This window comes from Agelaius tricolor, unplaced genomic scaffold (assembly GCF_023055355.1).
Source record: "Agelaius tricolor isolate 1412-34295 unplaced genomic scaffold, bAgeTri1.0.p SCAF_31, whole genome shotgun sequence".
Lineage (NCBI taxonomy): Eukaryota > Metazoa > Chordata > Aves > Passeriformes > Icteridae > Agelaius > Agelaius tricolor.
Window position 1 is genome coordinate 758,485 of NW_027269291.1, and position 18,134 is coordinate 776,618.

Consider the following 18,134-nt stretch of genomic DNA (forward strand, 5'->3'; position numbering starts at 1 on the left):
TTTTACCAATTCCTCCCATTTTCACCAATTCCTCCCGGTTTCACCAATTCCTCCCATTTTCACCAATTCCTCCCATTTTCACCAATTCTTCCCATTTTCCCCAGTTCTTCCCATTTTCGCCAATTCCTCCCTCCTCCCATTTTGGCCAATTCCCCCCATTATTTTACCAATTTCCCCCATTATTTTACCAATTCCCCCCATTTTTTACCAATTCCCCCCATTTTTTACCAATTCCCCCCATTTTTTACCAATTTCCCCCATTATTTTACCAATTCCCCCCATTTTTTACCAATTTCCCCCATTATTTTACCAATCCCCCCCATATTTTTACCAATTCCTCCTATTGTTTTACCGATTCCCCCATTATTTTACCAATTCCTCCCATTTTTTACCAATTCCTCCCTTTTTTACCAATTCCCCCCATTATTTTACCAATTCCCCCCATTTTTTTACCAATTCCCCCCATTTTCGCCAATTCCTCCCATTTTGGCCAATTTCCCCCATTATTTTACCAATTCCCCCCATTATTTTACCAATTCCTCCCATTTTTACCAATTCCTCCCATTTTTTACCAATTCCCCCCATTATTTTACCAATTCCCCCCATCTTTTTACCAATTCCCCCCATCTTTTTACCAATTCCTCCCTTTTTTTACCAATCCCTCTCATTTTCGCCAATCCCCCCCCCATTTTTTTAATCCCAAATTCCTTCCAATTTCTGGCAATTCCTTTTCTTTTCTTTTAATTTTATTTTATTTTATTTTATTTTATTTCATTTTATTTTTATTTTATTTTACTTTATTTTATTTTATTTTATTTTATTTTATGTTATTTTATTTTATTTTATTTTATTTCATTTTATTTTATTTCATTTCATTTCATTTTATTTTATTTTATTTTATTTTATTTTATTTTATTTTATTTTTATTTTTCCCCCCGCCAATTCTTTCCCCTGCAAACATCCCAAAGGGAAAAAGAGATTTTGGGGAAAAGGAACCAGGAAATCCCTTTGGATTTTCTGAGGGCAGGTGGAGACACGGACGGACGGACGGACAGACGGACGCGGGCTGAGGGATCCCACGCGTCTGGAAGATTTTGGGGTGAATAAAATAATTATTTCATGGCCCCCGCTTGAAGCCATCCCGGTATTTTTAATTGGCTGTGGTACAAACAGATTTATTTTTAATTTTATTTTTTTCCCCTTTTTTTCCCCCTCTGTTTTCTTCCCAAAAAAGGAAACGCTCGGGAAAATCTTTGCCCAAATTCCCCCCTCAAAAGCACCTGAGGTTTCTGCCCCAAAACCGCAATAAAATTCATAAATTTCCCTTTTTCCGCGGCTCTTTGGGGCCGCCAAAGCGCGACCCGAAATGGGGCTGGGAGCGAGGATGGGGAAAATCCCAATTATCCCCAGATTATCCCCAAAACCCCAAACACAACCCCCAGCTCCACCCCTAAAAAACACCAAAAAACAAAACCCAAAAACCCACAAAAAACCCAAAAAAACCCATAAAAACCAAAAAAACCCCGCGATCTCTCACTGGCAGAAAAAATTCACATAAAAATCAAAAATTAAATTTCCGCGGGGAGAAAAAAATAAAACAAAAACCCGGAATAAACCCCAAAACCCCGCTCAGTTCCAACCTCTCAAAGCTCCTTTTTCCCCCCCTTTTTTTTCCCTTTTTTTCCCCCTTTTTCCCCCTTTTTTTCCCTTTATTTCCCTTTTTCCCCCTTTTGTTCCCTTTTTGTTCCCTTTTTTCCCCCTTTTTTCCCCTTTGTTTTTCCCTTTTTTTTCCCCTTTTGTTCCCTTTTTGTTCCCTTTTATCCCCCTTTGTTTTTCCCTTTTTTCCCCTTTTTGTTCCCTTTTTTCCCCCGTTTTTCCCCCTTTTTATCCCTTTTCCCCCCCTTTTTTTTTCTTTTTCCCCCTTTTTCCCTTTTTTTCCTTTTTTCCCCCTTTTTTCCCTATTTTTTCCCCCTTTTTCCCCCTTTTGTTCCCTTCTTGTTCCCTTCCCCCCCCCCTTTTTTCCCCTATTTTCCCCCTTTTATTTTCCCCTTTTTTTCCCCTTTTTATCCCTTTCTTCCCCCTTTCCCCCCCTATTTTCCCCCCTATTTCCCCCCCTTTTTCCCCCTATTTCCCCCCCTTTTTTCCCCTATTTTTCCCCTATTTCCCCCCTATTTTCCCCTATTTCCCCCCTTTTATTTTCCCCTTTTTTTCCCCTTTTTATCCCTTTCTTCCCCCTTCCCCCTATTTTCCCCCCTATTTCCCCCCTTTTTCCCCCCTTTTTCCCCCCTTTTTCCCCCCTATTTCCCCCCCTTTTTCCCCCTATTTCCCCCCCTATTTTCCCCTATTATTCCCCTATTTTCCTCCCCTTTTCCCCCCCTTTCCCCCCTTTTTTCCCCTATTTCTCCCCCTATTTTCCCCCCTATTTCCCCCCCTATTTTTCCCCCTTTTTTCCCCTTTTTCCCCCCCTATTTTCCCCCCCATTTTCCCCCCTATTTCCCCCCCATTTTTCCCCTATTTTCCCCCCATTTTTCCCCCTTTTTTCCCCCCTTTTTTCCCCTTTTTTTCCCTTTCCCCTCCAGCCCCGCGCCCCTCTCTGTTTGCCGAGGCTCTCGCCCCATTCCGGGCGGGAAAGGTCGGGCAGGAGCCGAGGTCAAGGCCAAGTTGAAAGTTAAAAACCCTAAAAAGGCCCCGAGAGCTCCGGAGCCGCTGGGATCCCCTCGCTCCCGGCCGAGAATTTGGGGAAAAAACCCCGGATTTGGCCCAAATTTGGATCTGCGGCCGGAGGAATTCACCGCGAGCTTTCAGCCCTTTTAATTTAAATTCCTTTTAATTAATTTGAATTTTCAGCGCTGAGGATTTCCCTGCCTGTTTTTCAACCCTTTTAATTTGAATTTTAGCACTGAGGATTTCCCCGCCTTTTAAGGGAAACCCTTTAAGGGTTTCCAACCCTTTTAATTCATTTGATTTTCAGCGCTGTGGATTTTCCATGCGAGTTTTTCAACCCTTTTAATTTATTTGGATTTTCAGCGCTGAGAATTTTCCATGCGAGTTTTTCAACCCTTTTAATTTATTTGAATTTTCAGCGCTGCGGATTTTCCGTGCGAGTTTTCCAACCCTTTTGATTCATTTGAATTTATTTCATTTTTAGCGCTCGGGAGGATTTCTCTGCGGATTTGCAACCTTTTTAAATTCCTTTTGATTAATTCGAATTTTAACGCTGAGGATTTTCCAGCCCTTTCAAAGTTTTGATTTTTAACGCTGAGGATTTTCCTGCCTGTTTCCAGCCCTTGAATTCCCTCGGATTTATTTGGTTTTTTTAGCGCTGGGGATTCTCAGCCCTTTCGGTGCCTTTGATTTTTTTTTCCTGTTTTTAACGCACAAAGGAGGAAAAGCTGGAGAAGGATCGGCCGCGCTCGGACGCCCCGAAACACCCGGGAACGGAGCTAAAATTGGGTAAAAAATCGGATTTTTTCCCTTTCCCGAGGAGCCGCGGTGAGCGGGGCTTTGTCCCGGCCCCCGGGGCAGGAATTTCCCTTTTTCACCCCAAAAACGCCCTCGGCTTCATTTATTACAATTTTCCCCAAATTCCTTTTAAACCGCGGAAAATTCCGAGCGGGTTCTGCCGCGGGAACCGTTTAAAAACGCGATTTAATCGAGTTAAAAAACGCGATTTAATTGAGTTAAAAACGCGATTTAATCGAGTTAAAAAACGCGATTTAATTGAGTTAAAAACGCGATTTAATCCAGTTTAAAAACGCGATTTAATTGATTTAAAAACGCGGTTTAATTAAGTTAAAAACGCGATTTAAGCGAGTTTAAAAACGCGATTTAATCGAATTTAAAAACGCGGTTTAATCCAGTTTAAAACCGCGATTTCCAACCCGACAATGAGATTTTCCTTCTTTGAGGATTTCAGAGAAAATTTCAGTGTTTAAAGCAAAATCAACGGGTTTGTCTTAAAGGGAAAAAAACCTGAATTTTTCACCAGCTCCTCTCCCAGTGACCGACACGAAAATTATCAAGCGCCCTTATCAGTTTTGCAGCCATTCTTTTATTTCATTCTCCACAGGATCCATTTAATATTTATCCCATCTGGAGCCTGGGGGAAAAAATAAAAAAAATCTCTGGAACAACTTTTTAAAAGTCTGGGATTTAATTTTTTATTTTATTTTATTTTGAAAGCGATTGAATCGGAACCATCACCACAAAACACAAGGGAGCAAAAAAAAAAAAAAATTAAAAAAAAAAAGGAAAATCAAACCCAACCCAAACCCCAAAGAGGTTTGAAGAGGAGATTAAAACAAAATAAATTGGAACTACGGCGAGAGTTCACGTTTGGAAATAATCAATGGCTGGAAAATTGGATTCTGGCTCTGGAAGGGAGCCCAGCCCTCGCTCGCTCGTTCCGGCGAGATTTGGGCAGCAAAAAATCAAATCGAGACCAACATTTGGGGTCTTTTTGATCTTTTATTTCATTTTTTTGCCCCCGTTCTCTGCTGGGCTCCGGCCCCTCCCGGGGCAGAGGGGGTCGGGGTGCGGAGGTTCCGCGGCCGGGGCCGAATTTGGGGTTTCCAGCGCAGTTTTTGGGGGATCCTTTGAACGGGTCCTGGCAGGGGAACAGAGAGCCCGGCCCGGCCCCCGCAGCCTCGCCCGGGGCGGCCCCGGCGCCGCTGCCGGGGTGGGGGAGTCCAGATCTGGGGGTTTGTGGGGTCCCTTTTGGGGTGGATGTGAGGGATTCCAGATTCAGGGGGTTTGTGGGGTCAGCTTTGGGGTGGATGTGAGGGAGTCCAGATTCAGGGGGTTTGTGGGGTCAGCTTTGGGGTGGATGTGGCAGATTCCGGATTCAGGGGGTTTGTAGGATCAGTTTTGGGGTGGATGTGGGGGATTCCAGTCCCGGGGGGTCTCTTGGGTCCCTTTTGGGATGAAAGGGGCGATTCCAGACCCAGGGATTTTGTAGGATCAGTTTTGGAGTTTTTGGGGTGGATGGGGGTGATTCCAGAACTGGGGTTCTCTTGGATCCCTTTTGGGGTGGATCCGTGGATCCGATGGGTGAATCCACCCCATCCATGGATCCATCCCTCGACCTATCCATGGATTCCTCCATCCATCCATCCATCATCCATCCATCCATCATCCATCCATCCATCATCCATCCATCATGCATCCATCCATCATCCATCATCCATCCATCCATCCATCCATCATCCATCCATCATCCATCCATCATCCATCCATCCATCATCCATCATCCATCCATCCATCCATCCATCATCCATCCATCATCCATCCATCATCCATCCATCCATCCATCCATCCATCATCCATCCATCCATCATCCATCATCCATCCATCCATCATCCATCCATCCATCCATCCATCCATCATCCATCCATCATCCATCCATCCATCCATCATCCATCATCCATCCATCCATCATCCATCCATCCATCCATCCATCCATCCATAGATTCCATCCATCCATCCATCCATCATCCATCCATCCATCCATCCATCCATAGATTCCATCCATCCATCCATCATCCATCCATCATCCATCATCCATCCATCATCCATCCATCCATCCATCATCCATCATCCATCCATCCATCCATCCATCCATCCATCCATCATCCATCCATCCATCCATCATCCATCCATCCATCATCCATCATCCATCCATCATCCATCCATCCATCATCCATCATCCATCCATCATCCATCCATCCATCATCCATCCATCCATCATCCATCCATCCATCATCCATCCATCATCCATCCATCCATCATCCATCATCCATCATCCATCCATCATCCATCCATCCATCCATCATCCATCATCCATCCATCCGTCCCTGTGTCCATCCCTCCATCCATCCATCATCCATCATCCATCCACCCATCCCTGTGTCCATGCCTCCGTCCATCTGTCCGTCCGTCCCTCCATCCCTCCCCTGCTCTCTGTGGCTCCCAGAGACAGAAGAGCAGCTACGGTTTTGGGTGGAATCAGCCAAATTTTGTCCCTCTTACCCACAGATGTGCCCTGCAGGAGGCCCCTGTCCCATCCCTGTCCCTGTCCCTGTCCCATCCCTGTCCCTGTCCCATCCCTGTCCCTGTCCCTGTCCCCGTCCCCATCCCTGTCCCTGTCCCGTCCCTGTCCGTGATTCCTGCTGAGGACAGACGGATTTATCCTGGGAAAGGCCCCGAGGGTCCCCTCGGCTGTGACACCGCAGGGGACAGAGGGACCCAGCCCCTCCTGCGGGTTTGAGCTCCCACAGCCCCAGTTCCCCCCAGTTCCCCCCAGTCCCCCCCAGTTCCCCCCAGTTCCCCCCAGTTTCCCCAGTCCCCCCAGTTCCCCCCAGTTCCCCCCAGTTCCCATTCCAGGCTCTCCTCATTCCCCTCCCGGAGCGAGGGAGGAGCAGCGATGGCCCAGGACTGGGAATGGAACCCAAAATGTGAGGGACAGGAACTGGGAGTGAACTGGGAATGGACTGGAATTGACCTGGGAATGGACTGGGAATGGAATGGGAACGAACTGGGAATGGACTGGGATTGAATGGGAATTGAATGGGGATTGAATTGGGAATGAACTAGGATTGAACTGGGGCCAAACTGGGAACGAACAGGGAACGAACTGGGAATGAACTGGGAATGAACTGGAATTGAACTGGGAATGGACTAGGAAAGAATGGGGAATTAACCGGGAATGACTGAACTGTGAATGAACAGGGAATGAATGGAGAATGAACTGGGAATGGACTGGGAATGGACTGGGAATGAACCGGGAACAGACTGGGAATGAACTGGGAACAGACTGGAAACGGGCTGGGAATGAACTGGGAATGAATTGGGAATGAACTGGGAACAGACTGGGAACAGACTGGGAACAGACTGGGAACAGACTGGGAACGGGCTGGGGCTGCAGAGCCCCTGATCCCCCTCTCGTCCCTGTCCCACCCTCCCGGGACTGGGCAGCACAGCCCCGGGGCCTCCTGGGCACCCTGAGCCTCATCCCGGGGTGTCCCCATGGTGTCCCCGGGGTGTCCCTGTTGGTGTCCCTGCAGTGTCCCCATGGTGTCCCCACGGTGTCCCCAGGGTGTCCCTGTTGTGTCCCTGTTGGTGTCCCCAGGGTGTCCCTGTTTCCCTGTTGGTGTCCCCATGGTGTCCCCAGGGTGTCCCTGTTGGTGTCCCTGTTGTGTCCCTGTTGTGTCCCTGTTGTGTCCCTGTTGGTGTCCCCATGGTGTCCCCACAGTGTCCCCGCTGTGTCTCCGGTGTGTCCCTGTTGCTGTCCCTGTTGCTGTCCCCATGGTGTCTCCGCGCTATCCCTGTTGTGTCCCTATTGGGGTCCCCACGGTGTCCCCGCCGTGTCCCTGTTGGTGTCCCCATGGTGTCCCCAGGGTGTCCCTATTGGGGTCCCTGCGGTGTCCCCAGGGTGTCCCTGTTGCTGTCCCTGTTTGTGCCCCCGCGGTGTCCTCGCCATGTTCCTGTTAGTGTCCCCATGATGTCCCCGCAGTGTCCCTGTTGGTGTCCCTGTTGGTGTCCCTGTTGTGTCCCTGTTGTGTCCCCTGTTGGTGTCCCCATGCTGTCCCCTCAGTGTCCCTGTTGTGTCCCTGTTGCTGTCCCTGTTGCTGTCCCCTCAGTGTCCCTGTTGTGTCCCTGTTGGTGTCCCCATGCTGTCCCCTCAGTGTCCCGGCCGTGTCCCCTCCCGGGGTGACCCCGGGTGCCACCCCCGCCCTGCCCCTCCCCAGGGACGGGCACAGGGAGCGGGGAGGGGGCAAAGTCCGTGCGGTGCCGGCGCTCGGTGCCTTTGGTGCCGCCCTATCCCGGGGGAGGGGACAGGGAGGGACAGGGAGGGACAGGGAGGGACAGGGGGGACAGGGAGGGGACAGGGAGGGACAGGAAGGGACAGGAAGGGACAGGGAGGGGACAGGGATGGACAGGGAAGGGACAGGGAGGGGAAAGGGAGGGACAGGGAGGGACAGGAGGGGACAGGGGGGGACAGGGAGGGACAGGGAGGGGACAGGGAGGGGAAAGGGAGGGACAGGGAGGGGACAGGGAGGGGACAGGGGGGGACAGGGGGGGACAGGGAGGGACAGGAAGGGACAGGGAGGGACAGGAAGGGACAGGGAGGGACAGGGAGGGACAGGAGGGACAGGGAGGGACAGGAGGGGACAGGGAGGGACAGGGAGGGACAGGAGGGGACAGGGAGGGACAGGGAGGGACAGGGGGGGACGCTCGGGGCTCTCCCCATTCCCAGCTCGGGCTGCAGCCAAGGCTGGGGGGCTCCGGGGGCTCCAAGGATTCCAGGGGTTCTGGGGGTTCCAGGGAATCCGAGGATGCCCCAAAAATGCCCCCAAAGTGCCCCCAAAGTGCCCCAAAAATTCCCCAATAATGCCCCCCAAAGGGCCCCATTAATGCCCCAAAAGTGCTCCCAAAATGTCCCAAAAGTGCCCCAATAATGCCCCCAAAAGTGCTCAAAAAATGCCCCAAAGTGCCCCAATAATGGCCCCAAAAGTGCTCAAAAAATGCCCCAAAAAAGTCCCCAAAGGTGCCCCAAAAATTCCCCAATACAGCCCAAAAAATGCCCTAAAAATGCCCCAAAAACGCTCAAAAAAATTCCCCAAATGCCCCCAAAGGCTCCGTGGGTTTCGGGATTTTCGGGATTTGCGGCGCCACCCCCCGCCCAAACTCGGGATTATTTCATTATTTTAATAATTCATTAATTCATTATTTCATGAATTCATTAATTAATTCATTCATTATTTTGCTTTCATTTTCTTCTTTTTTAAAATTTTTTTCTTCTTCCTGACAAGAAGGAGGGAATGGGATCTGCTTGGAAAAAAATCCAAATTTTCCTTCTGGGATCATTCCCAGACCTTTCCCATCCCACTTCTTCCCAATTTATTATAAAGAGAAATAATTAATAAATAGAAATAAATAGAAATAAAATAGAAAAATACATAGAAAAAGAATAAGAAATATGTAAAATATAAATAAAATAAATAACTAATAGAAATAAAAATATAAAAATACATAGAAATAAAAATAAAAATTAAAATAAAAATAAATATATTATAAAATAAATATAATTGTAAAAGAAACATAAATAACAAATAGGTTTGTTTATATAAATATATATTTATATAAAATAAATATTTATATGTAAGATATATATAAAATATATAATATATAATATATAACATATAATATATTATATATTATATATTATATATTATATATTATATTATATATTATAAATATATTTTATAGAATGTAAATAAAGTATCAATATAGATGATAAAAAATAAATAGAAATAATAAATAGCAATAAATAGAAGTAAAATATAAATAAATAAAATAAATATCAATGTAGTATAAAAAATAAATAGGAAAGAAAAATAAAATACATAAAAATAAAAATAAAATAATAAATAAAACCCGGATTTTCCTCCCCCGGGTGCCAAATAATTCAAAGAAGAGCCCAAAATGTTCATTTTTGGCAGCAGATTCGTCTCCAGCCGCCGGATCCAAGGCTGCAGCTCCTTGTCAAGGATTCTGCTGGCAATAAATTCAATTTTGCTGACAATAAATTCAATTTTCCTGCCCCCATTTGTCACTCCCGGGAGCGAATCCTTCACCCCACAAGGGCTGGAAATGAAATTCAGCGATTTTGGGGCTTTTTGTGGGGTTTTTTTATCCTTGGGATAACGAATGGAGGGTGGGGAAAAGGGAAAATCGGAATTATTGGGGTTGGTCGGGTTGGGGTCCCCAGGGCAGAGACTGGGAAGGGTCAAATTCCTGGGAAAATGGGATTAAAATAAATCCGGGTTTTGGGGAATTACAATAAATTAAATGATTAAAATAAAACGGGATGAAAATAAATCGAGGTTTTGGGGCTGGGATTATGATAAATCCAGGGTTTGGGGAATTAAAATAAATGATTAAAATAAAACGGAATGAAAATAAATCGAGGTTTTAGGGCTGGGATTGGGAAAGAAATCCCAATTCCATTAAAATGGAGTTAAAATAAATCGAGATTTTAGGGCTGGAATTGGGGGAAACCCAGGGTTTAGGGAATGAAAATAAATGAAAATAAATGGTTAAAAGAAAATGAAATAAAAAGAAATCGAGGTTTTAGGGCTGGGATTGGGAAAGGGATCAAGGTTTTAGGGCTGGAATTAAAAGAAAATATTTTAGAGGCCCGGAATTGTGAAAGGATTTGGGATTTTGGGGCTGGAATTAGGAAGGGAGTGAAGTTTGTGGAGGCCTGGAATGAGAAAAGAAATCGAGGATTTAAAGGCCTGGAATTGAAATTAAAAATTCCGGAGTCCTGGGCTCAGGGAGGAAATGAAGATTTTGGGATTGGAAATGGAATCAAATCGAATGAAACCAAATCAGTTCCCAATTCCCCGGCGTCTGTCTGTCTGTCTGTCTGTCCCGTTCCCATTCCCGGCGTCTGTCTGTCTGTCTGTCTGTCCCATTCCCGGTGTCTGTCTGTCTGTCTGTCCCGTTCCCATTCCCGGCGTCTGTCTGTCTGTCTGTCTGTCTGTCCCATTCCCGGTGTCTGTCTGTCTGTCTGTCCCGTTCCCATTCCCGGTGTCTGTCTGTCTGTCTGTCCCATTCCCGTTCCCATTCCCGGTGTGTGTCTGTCTGTCTGTCCGTTCCCGGTGTCTGTCTGTCTGTCTGTCCGTTCCCGGTGTCTGTCTGTCTGTCCAAATCAGTTCCCCATTCCCCGCTGTCTGTCTGTCTGTCCGTTCCCGGTGTCTGTCTGTCCCGTTCCCATGCCTGGTGTCTGTCTGTCTGTCTGTCCTGTTCCCATTCCCGGTGTGTGTCTGTCTGTCTGTCTGTCCCGTTCTCGGTGTGTGTGTCTGTCTGTCTGTCCCGTTCCCATTCCCGGTGTGTGTCTGTCTGTCTGTCTGTCCCATTCCCGGGGTCTGTCTGTCTGTCTGTCCCGTTCCCATTCCCGGTGTCTGTCTGTCTGTCCCGTTCTCGGTGTGTGTGTCTGTCTGTCTGTCTGTCCTGTTCCCCGTGTGTGTCTGTCTGTCTGTCTGTCCCGTTCCCATTCCTGGTGTGTGTGTCTGTCTGTCTGTCTGTCCCGTTCCCATTCCCGGTGTCTGTCTGTCCCGTTCCCGGTGTGTGTCTGTCTGTCTGTCTGTCCCGTTCCCATTCCCGGTGTCTGTCTGTCTGTCCCATTCCCGGTGTGTGTCTGTCTGTCTGTCTGTCTGTCCCGTTCCCATTCCCGGTGTCTGTCTGTCTGTCCCGTTCCCATTCCCGGTGTCTGTCTGTCTGTCCCGTTCCCGGTGTCTGTCTGTCTGTCTGTCCGGTTCCATTCCCGGTGTCTGTCCCCCTCTGCCGGCCGAGCCAAAACATTCCCAGAAAAAGGGAAGAGAGGCCGGGAGCGCCAGGGGGATGGGGAACGGAAATTTAAAAATCAAAACAAGAACAACAGCCTAAAACCAATAGAATACAATGGAATACAACGTAGTACAATGTAATATAATTAATATATAAAAGCACATAATAATAATAATAACAACGCTAATAACAATAGGAATAACACTAATAAAAGAATAAAATTAAAAATTCAAAAATTAAAAAGAATAACAATGCCATTTAACCCTTTATCCTTTAACCCTTTCCCTCCCGGCGCGTCCGCCATCTTTCCCGAGGGGGGCGGAGCCTTTACTGCACGCGGCGCCGCTCGATGACGTCACGCGGCGCACCCGAAACTCCACGCGTCGCGCTCTCGATTGCGTCACTCGGCGCGCTGGACGCGTCACGCGTCGCGCCCGATGACGCAGCCCGTCGCGCCCGATGACGCAGCCCGTCGCGCCCGATGACGTGTCCGCGGCGGCGGCGGCGGGGCCGGGATGCACCGGCGGGGGGTGGGGGCGGGGGCGATCGCCAGGAAGAAACTGACCGAGGTCACCGGGATGGGGGACAGGGGACACGGGACAGGGAATGGGACAGGGGACAGGGACAGGGAACGGGACAGAGGGCGGGGGACAGACCGCGGGACAGGGGACAGGGACTGGGGACAGGGGACAGGGAACGGGACAGAGGGACACGGGACGGGGGACAGGGAACGGGACAGACCGCGGGACGGGGGACACGGGACAGAGGGCGGGGCACGGCAGCGCAGCGGGGCCCGGAGGGGTCGGGGCTCGGTCCGGGGCGGTGGGAGCTGTGAGGGGACCCCCAGAGCCCCGGCCCGGGGAGCGGGGCCAGAGCCCACAGGGAGAAGCTCCCGCCGGGGATGGGCGGTTCGGGGTCCTCTGAGTTCGGGATTCTCTGAGTCCGGGATTGTCTCGGTCCGGGGCTGTCCCGGTCCGGGGCTGTCCCGGTTCGGGGCTGTCCCATCCCGGCCGTGCCCTCACGCTCTGTCCCCCCAGGCCAAGTACAAGGAGCGCGGCACGGTCCTGGCTGAGGATCAGCTGGCCCAGGTGGGAATTCCCTCCCTGGCCCCATTCCCGTCCCCATTCCCTGTCCCATCCCTGTGTCCCAGCCCCTACTGTCCCTGTGTCCCATGTCCGTCTGTCTGTCCCAGATGTCGAAGCAGCTGGAGACGTTCCGGACGCACCTGCAGGCCTTTGCCAGCAAGCACAAGCAGGAGATCCGGCGCAGCCCCGAGTTCCGGCTGCAGTTCCAGCACATGTGTGCCGCCATCGGCGTCGACCCGCTGGCCTGTGAGCACGGACAGACGGCCGGACAGACAGGGGGACAATGGGGGGGATAGCAGGGGGGATAACGGGGGGACAGTGGGGGGGACAGTGGGGGGGACAGCAGGGGGGATAATGGGGGGGAACAGGAGGGGAATAATGGGGGAACAATGGGGGGACAATGGGGAGACAGGTGGGGGGACAGTGGGGGGGAATGGGGGAATAACGGGGGAACAATGGGGGAACAAGGAGGGATACAGGGGACAGCAGAGGGACAATGGAGGGGACAGCTGGGGGACAATGGGGGGGATAGCAGGGGGACAATGGAGGGGACAGCTGGGAGAACGGGGACACAACGGGAGCGGAATGGGGGAATAACGGGGGGACATTGGGGGGATAACGGGGGGACAGTGGGGGGACGGGAGGGGAGACAAGGGGGGATAATGGGGACAGCAGGGGGACAATGGGGGGGAACAGAGGGGAATAGGGAATAACGGGGGGATAATGGGGAGACAGGGGACAGAATGGGGGGAATGGGGGATATGGGAGGGGAATGGGGGAATAACAGGGGACAGCAGGGGGAATAACAGGGGACAGCAGGGGACAATGGGGGGACACCAGGGGACAATGGGGACACCAGGGGACAATGGGGGGACACCAGGGACACACCGGGGTGGGCTCGGGTTAGGGTCAGAGCTCTGTCCCTGTCCCCCCCCAGCTGGAAAGGGGTTCTGGGCCGAGGTGCTCGGGGTCGGAGATTTCTACTACGAGCTGGGGGTGCAGATCATCGAGGTGTGCCTGGCCCTGCGGCACCGCAACGGAGGTGGGCACGGGGGTGGGCACGGGGAGTCACTGATCCCAGAGATCCTGCCCTGATCCCAGGATCCACCCCTGATCCCAGAGATCCATCCTTGATCCAGGGATCCACCCCTGATCCCAGGGATCCCTCCCCTGATCCCATCACTCTGTGGGAGCAGGGAACAATCCCAGGGATCCCGGCCATCTCCAGAGGATTGGGATTTCCAGCGGGGAAGTTCTTCATCCCAAAAGGGCAATTCACACCAGGAGTGGGCCTGAAGCCCATAAAACCCATGAATCCCATTAAAATCCCAAAAAAATCTCGTAAAAATCCCGTAAAACCCATAAATCCTACAAAAGTTCCCCCCAAAAAATCCCCCCCAAAAATCCCATAAAATCTCAAAAAAAGAATCCCTAAAAATCCCCCAAAAAATCCCATAAAATCTCAAAAAAAAAAATCCCCCAAAAATCCCATAAAATCTAAAAAAAAAAAAAAAATCCCCCAAAAAATCCCATAAAATCTCAAAAAAAAATCCCTAAAAATCCCCAAAAAGTCCCATAAAAAACCCCCAAAAATCCCAAAAAATCCCATTAAAAAATCCCAAAAAAATCCTGAAAAATCCCCAAAAAATCCCCGAAAAATCCCATAAAAAACCCCCTAAAAATCCCCGAAAAACCCCAAAAAAGCCCCCTGAGATGCCAGCCTGGGCTCTGCTGCAGGGCTGATCACGCTGGAGGAGCTGCAGGCCCAGGTGCTCAAGGGCCGCGGGAAATTCGCTCAGGACGTCAGCGCGTGAGTGCGGCCGGGAATTCCCGGGAAAACCTCGGGAATTCCCGGGAAAGCCTCGGGAATTCCTGGGAAAGCCTCGGGAATTCCCGGGGAAACCTCGAAAATTCCTGGGAATCCCTGCGGGGTCGGGGGCGGGAATCCCTTGGGAAACCCTCAGGAATCTTTGGGGAACCCCTGGGGAGGCCAGGGCTGCAGTTCCAGCTGTTCCAGCTGTTCCAGCTGTTCCAGGCCCACAGCTGCAGCTGCACCCAGAGCTCTGCTGCTGCTCCTGCTGCTCCTGGCACGGCTTTCCCCTAAAATCCAACCCCTGGATGGATTTCCCCTAAAAAATCCAACCCCAGGATGGTTTTTCCCTAAAATCCAACCCCAGGATGGTTTTCCCCTAAAAAATCCAACCTCAGGATGGTTTTCCTCTAAAAATCCAACCTCAGGATGGTTTTTCCCTAAAAACTCCAACCCCAGGATGGTTTTCCTCTAAAAAATCCAACTCCATGAGGATTTTTCCCCATGGGTCCAACCCCTGGATGGTTTTTCCCTAAAAACCAACCCCAGGATGATTTTTTCCCCATAAATCCAACCCCAGGATGTTTTTTTTCCCCCCAAATCCAACCCCAGGGTGATTTTTCCTCTACAAACCCAACCCTAGGATGATTTTTCCTTAAAAAATCCAACCCTAGGGGATTTTTCCCTAAAAGCAACCGCAGGGGAATTTTTCCCTAAAATCCAATCCCGGGAGGATTTTCCCCCACAAATCCAAGCCAGGGTGATTTTCCCCCACAAATGCAACCCCAGGATTATTTTCCCCACAAATCCAACCCCAGGATTATTTTATTTTCCCCCACAAATCCAACCCAGGATTATTTTTTCCCCACAAATCCAAACCAGGATTATTTTCCCCCACAAATCCAACCCCAGGATTATTTTCCCCACAAATCCAACCCCAGGATTATTTTTCCCCCACAAATCCAAGCCCCGTGAGGATTTTCCCACTGGAGCTGAGGAAGGGCCCCCCCAGTCCCACCCCAATCCCATTTTCAGCACAAACCTCCCATTTTTGGGGCTGAGCCCCCCAGGGCCGCCCGGGCGCCAAAACCCCGAATCCCTGGATGGGATCAATTCCCGTTTTTTGGGGTCATTCCCAGGATCTGGAACAGCCTGGGGAGCCCTTTGGGGGGTGTGTGTGTCCCCAGGGATGATCTGCTCCGGGCCATCAGGAAGCTGAAGGTGCTGGGCAGCGGATTTGGGATCATCCCCGTGGGGGGAACGGTGCTGGTGCAGTCGGTGCCGGCCGAGCTGAGCATGGACCACACGGTGGTGCTGCAGCTGGCCGAGGTGGGAATGCACTGGGAATGGACTGGGAATACTGGGATTGGGATTGGGATTGGGAAAACATGGACCACATGGTGGTGCTGCAGCTGGCCGAGGTGGGAATGAACTGGGAATACTGGGAATGAACTGGGAATGCACTGGGAATGGACTGGGAATGGACTGGGAATACTGGGAATGAACTGGGAATGGACTGGGAATACTGGGAAAACATGGAGCACACGGTGGTGCTGCAGCTGGCCGAGGTGGGATTGGACTGGGAATGCTGGGAATGAACTGGGAATACTGGGAATGAACTGGGAATGGACTGGGAATGGCTGAGCATGGAGCACACGGTGGTGCTGCAGCTGGCCGAGGTGGGAATGAACTGGGAATAGTGGGAATACTGGGATTGGGAACGGGACTGGCACCTGGGAATGGGGAGTTGGTGCTTCCAGGACTGGGAACTGGGATTGGATCCGGCTCGTGAGCCGGGAATTTCTGCTGTTTCCATAAAAATCCGGGATGAGAGCCAAGGGTCCCCGCTCTGCTGCACCCTGGGTGAGGCTCAGAGGGATTTTCCCTGGTTTTTCCTGGTTTTCTTTCCCCAGAAAAAGGGATTTGTGACCATCAGCGAGATCCGGGACAGCCTCAAGTGGGAGACGGAGAGAGCGAAGCAGGTGCTGGTAGGTGGGACTGGGAATACTGGGAATGGAAACTGGGGATACTGGGAATGGGGAATGGGAAATGGGAATAGGGAATGGGAATGGGAAACTGGAAATGGGAATGGGAAACTTGGAATGGGAACCTGGGAACAGCAACAGCAACTCAGCACATCCCAGTCCATCCCCAGTCATTCCCAGTTCCATTCCCATTCCCATTCCCAATCCCATTTTTCCCATTTTTCCAGGATCACCTGCTGAAGGAGGGCATGGCCTGGCTGGATCCCAGTGCCATTCCCAATCCCGTTTTTCCCATTTTTTCCCATTTTTCCATGCAGGATCACCTGCTGAAGGAGGGCATGGCCTGGCTGGATCCCAGTGCCATTCCCAATCCCATTTTTCCCATTTTTCCCATTTTTCCATGCAGGATCACCTGCTGAAGGAGGGCATGGCCTGGCTGGTTCCCAGTGCCATTCCCAATCCCATTTTTCCCATTTTTCCATGCAGGATCACCTGCTGAAGGAGGGCATGGCCTGGCTGGACGCGCAGGCTCCGGCCGAGCCTCAGTTCTGGCTCCCCGCGCTCTTCTCGGAGCTGCACGGGCAGGAGGGCACGGCCGGGACCTGAGGGCCCCGGAGAGCCGGGAATAACCCCTGGGATATCCGGGAATAACCCCTGGGATAGCCGGGAATAACCCCTGGGATAGCCGGGAATACCCCTGGGATATCTGGGAATAACCCCTGGGATATCTGGGAATAACCCATGGGATACCCAGGAATAACCCATGGGATATCCGGGAATAACCCCTGGGATATCTGGGAATACCCCCTGGGATATCCGGGAATAACCCTGGGATACCTGGGAATAACCCTGGGATATCTGGGAATAACCCATGGGATACCCAGGAATAACCCCTGGGATACCCGGGAATAACCCCTGGGATACCTGGGAATAACCCTGGGATATCCGGGAATAACCCTGGGATACCTGGGAATAACCCTGGGATATCTGGGAATACCCCCTGGGATATCCGGGAATAACCCCTGGGATATCCGGGAATAACCCTGGGATATCCGGGAATAACCCCTGGGATATCCAGGAATAACCCATGGGATACCTGGGAATAACCCCTGGGATACCCAGGAATCCCTCCCAGGATCTTCAGGAATCCCGCCTGGAATCCTTCCTGGAACCCTCAGGAATCCCAGCTGGAATCCCTGCCAGGATCCTTGGAAATTCCCCCTGGAATCCTCGGGAATCCGTCCTGGAATCCTCAGGAATCCCGGCTGGAATCCCCTCTGGAGTCCCCAGGAATCCTGTCTGGAATCCCCCCTGGAACCCTTGGGAATCCCCCCCTGGAATCCTGGCGGGAATCCCCCCTGGAATCCTCGGGATCTCCCCTGGAATCCTCGGGAATCCCTCCCAGGATCCTCAAGGAATCTCCCCTTGAATCCCCCCTGGAGTCCTCGGGAATCCCAGCTCGAATCCTCAGAATCCCAGCTCGAATTCCCCCCAGGATCCTCAGGAATCCCCCCTGGACTCCCTGGGAATCCCCCCTGGAATCTCTGGGAATCCCCCCTGGAATCCCTGGGGATCTCCCCTGGAATCCTGTCTGGAGTCCTTGGGAATCTCAGCTGGAATCCTCAGGATCCCAGCTCAAATTCCCCCCTGGAATCCTCAGGAATCTCCCCTTGAATCCCTCCTGGAGTCCTTGGGAATCCCAGCTGGAATCCTCAGGAATCCCAGCTCGAATCCTCAGAATCTCAGCTCGAATTCCCCCCAGGATCCTCGGGAATCCCCCCCTGGAATCCCTGGAATTCCCCCCTGGGATCCCTGCCCGGTCCCTCCTGTCCCTGCCATCCCGGGTCGGCAGCGCTGGGAATAAAAGTTTTGTACCAAATTCCTGAGTTTGGGGAGTTCTGT

The 18,134-nt window shown here is 50.9% G+C and overlaps 1 protein-coding gene across 11 annotated transcripts; it reads left to right on the forward strand.

Annotated features, from left to right (window-relative positions):
- Positions 1–11,817: 11,817 nt before the first annotated feature.
- On the forward strand, positions 11,818–18,111 carry SNF8 (SNF8 subunit of ESCRT-II). 11 transcript variants are annotated; one of them, XR_011682997.1, is made up of 11 exons: positions 11,818–11,921; positions 12,390–12,440; positions 12,545–12,683; positions 13,375–13,479; positions 14,175–14,247; positions 15,435–15,576; positions 16,161–16,235; positions 16,719–16,851; positions 17,049–17,069; positions 17,135–17,168; positions 17,275–18,111. XR_011682997.1 is itself a non-coding variant. In XM_071450896.1 (10 exons), exons 1-8 carry the CDS (start codon positions 11,868–11,870, stop codon positions 16,836–16,838), a joined length of 759 nt encoding a protein of 252 aa, XP_071306997.1. In that variant the 5' UTR covers positions 11,818–11,867; the 3' UTR covers positions 16,839–16,851; positions 17,049–17,069; positions 17,113–18,111. The 11 variants fall into 11 exon arrangements, 8 of the variants coding, with proteins under 8 accessions (XP_071306997.1, XP_071306998.1, XP_071306995.1 ...); XR_011682996.1 differs by having other exon boundaries at positions 17,135–17,156; positions 17,199–18,111; XM_071450896.1 differs by having other exon boundaries at positions 17,113–18,111.
- Positions 18,112–18,134: the final 23 nt, after the last annotated feature.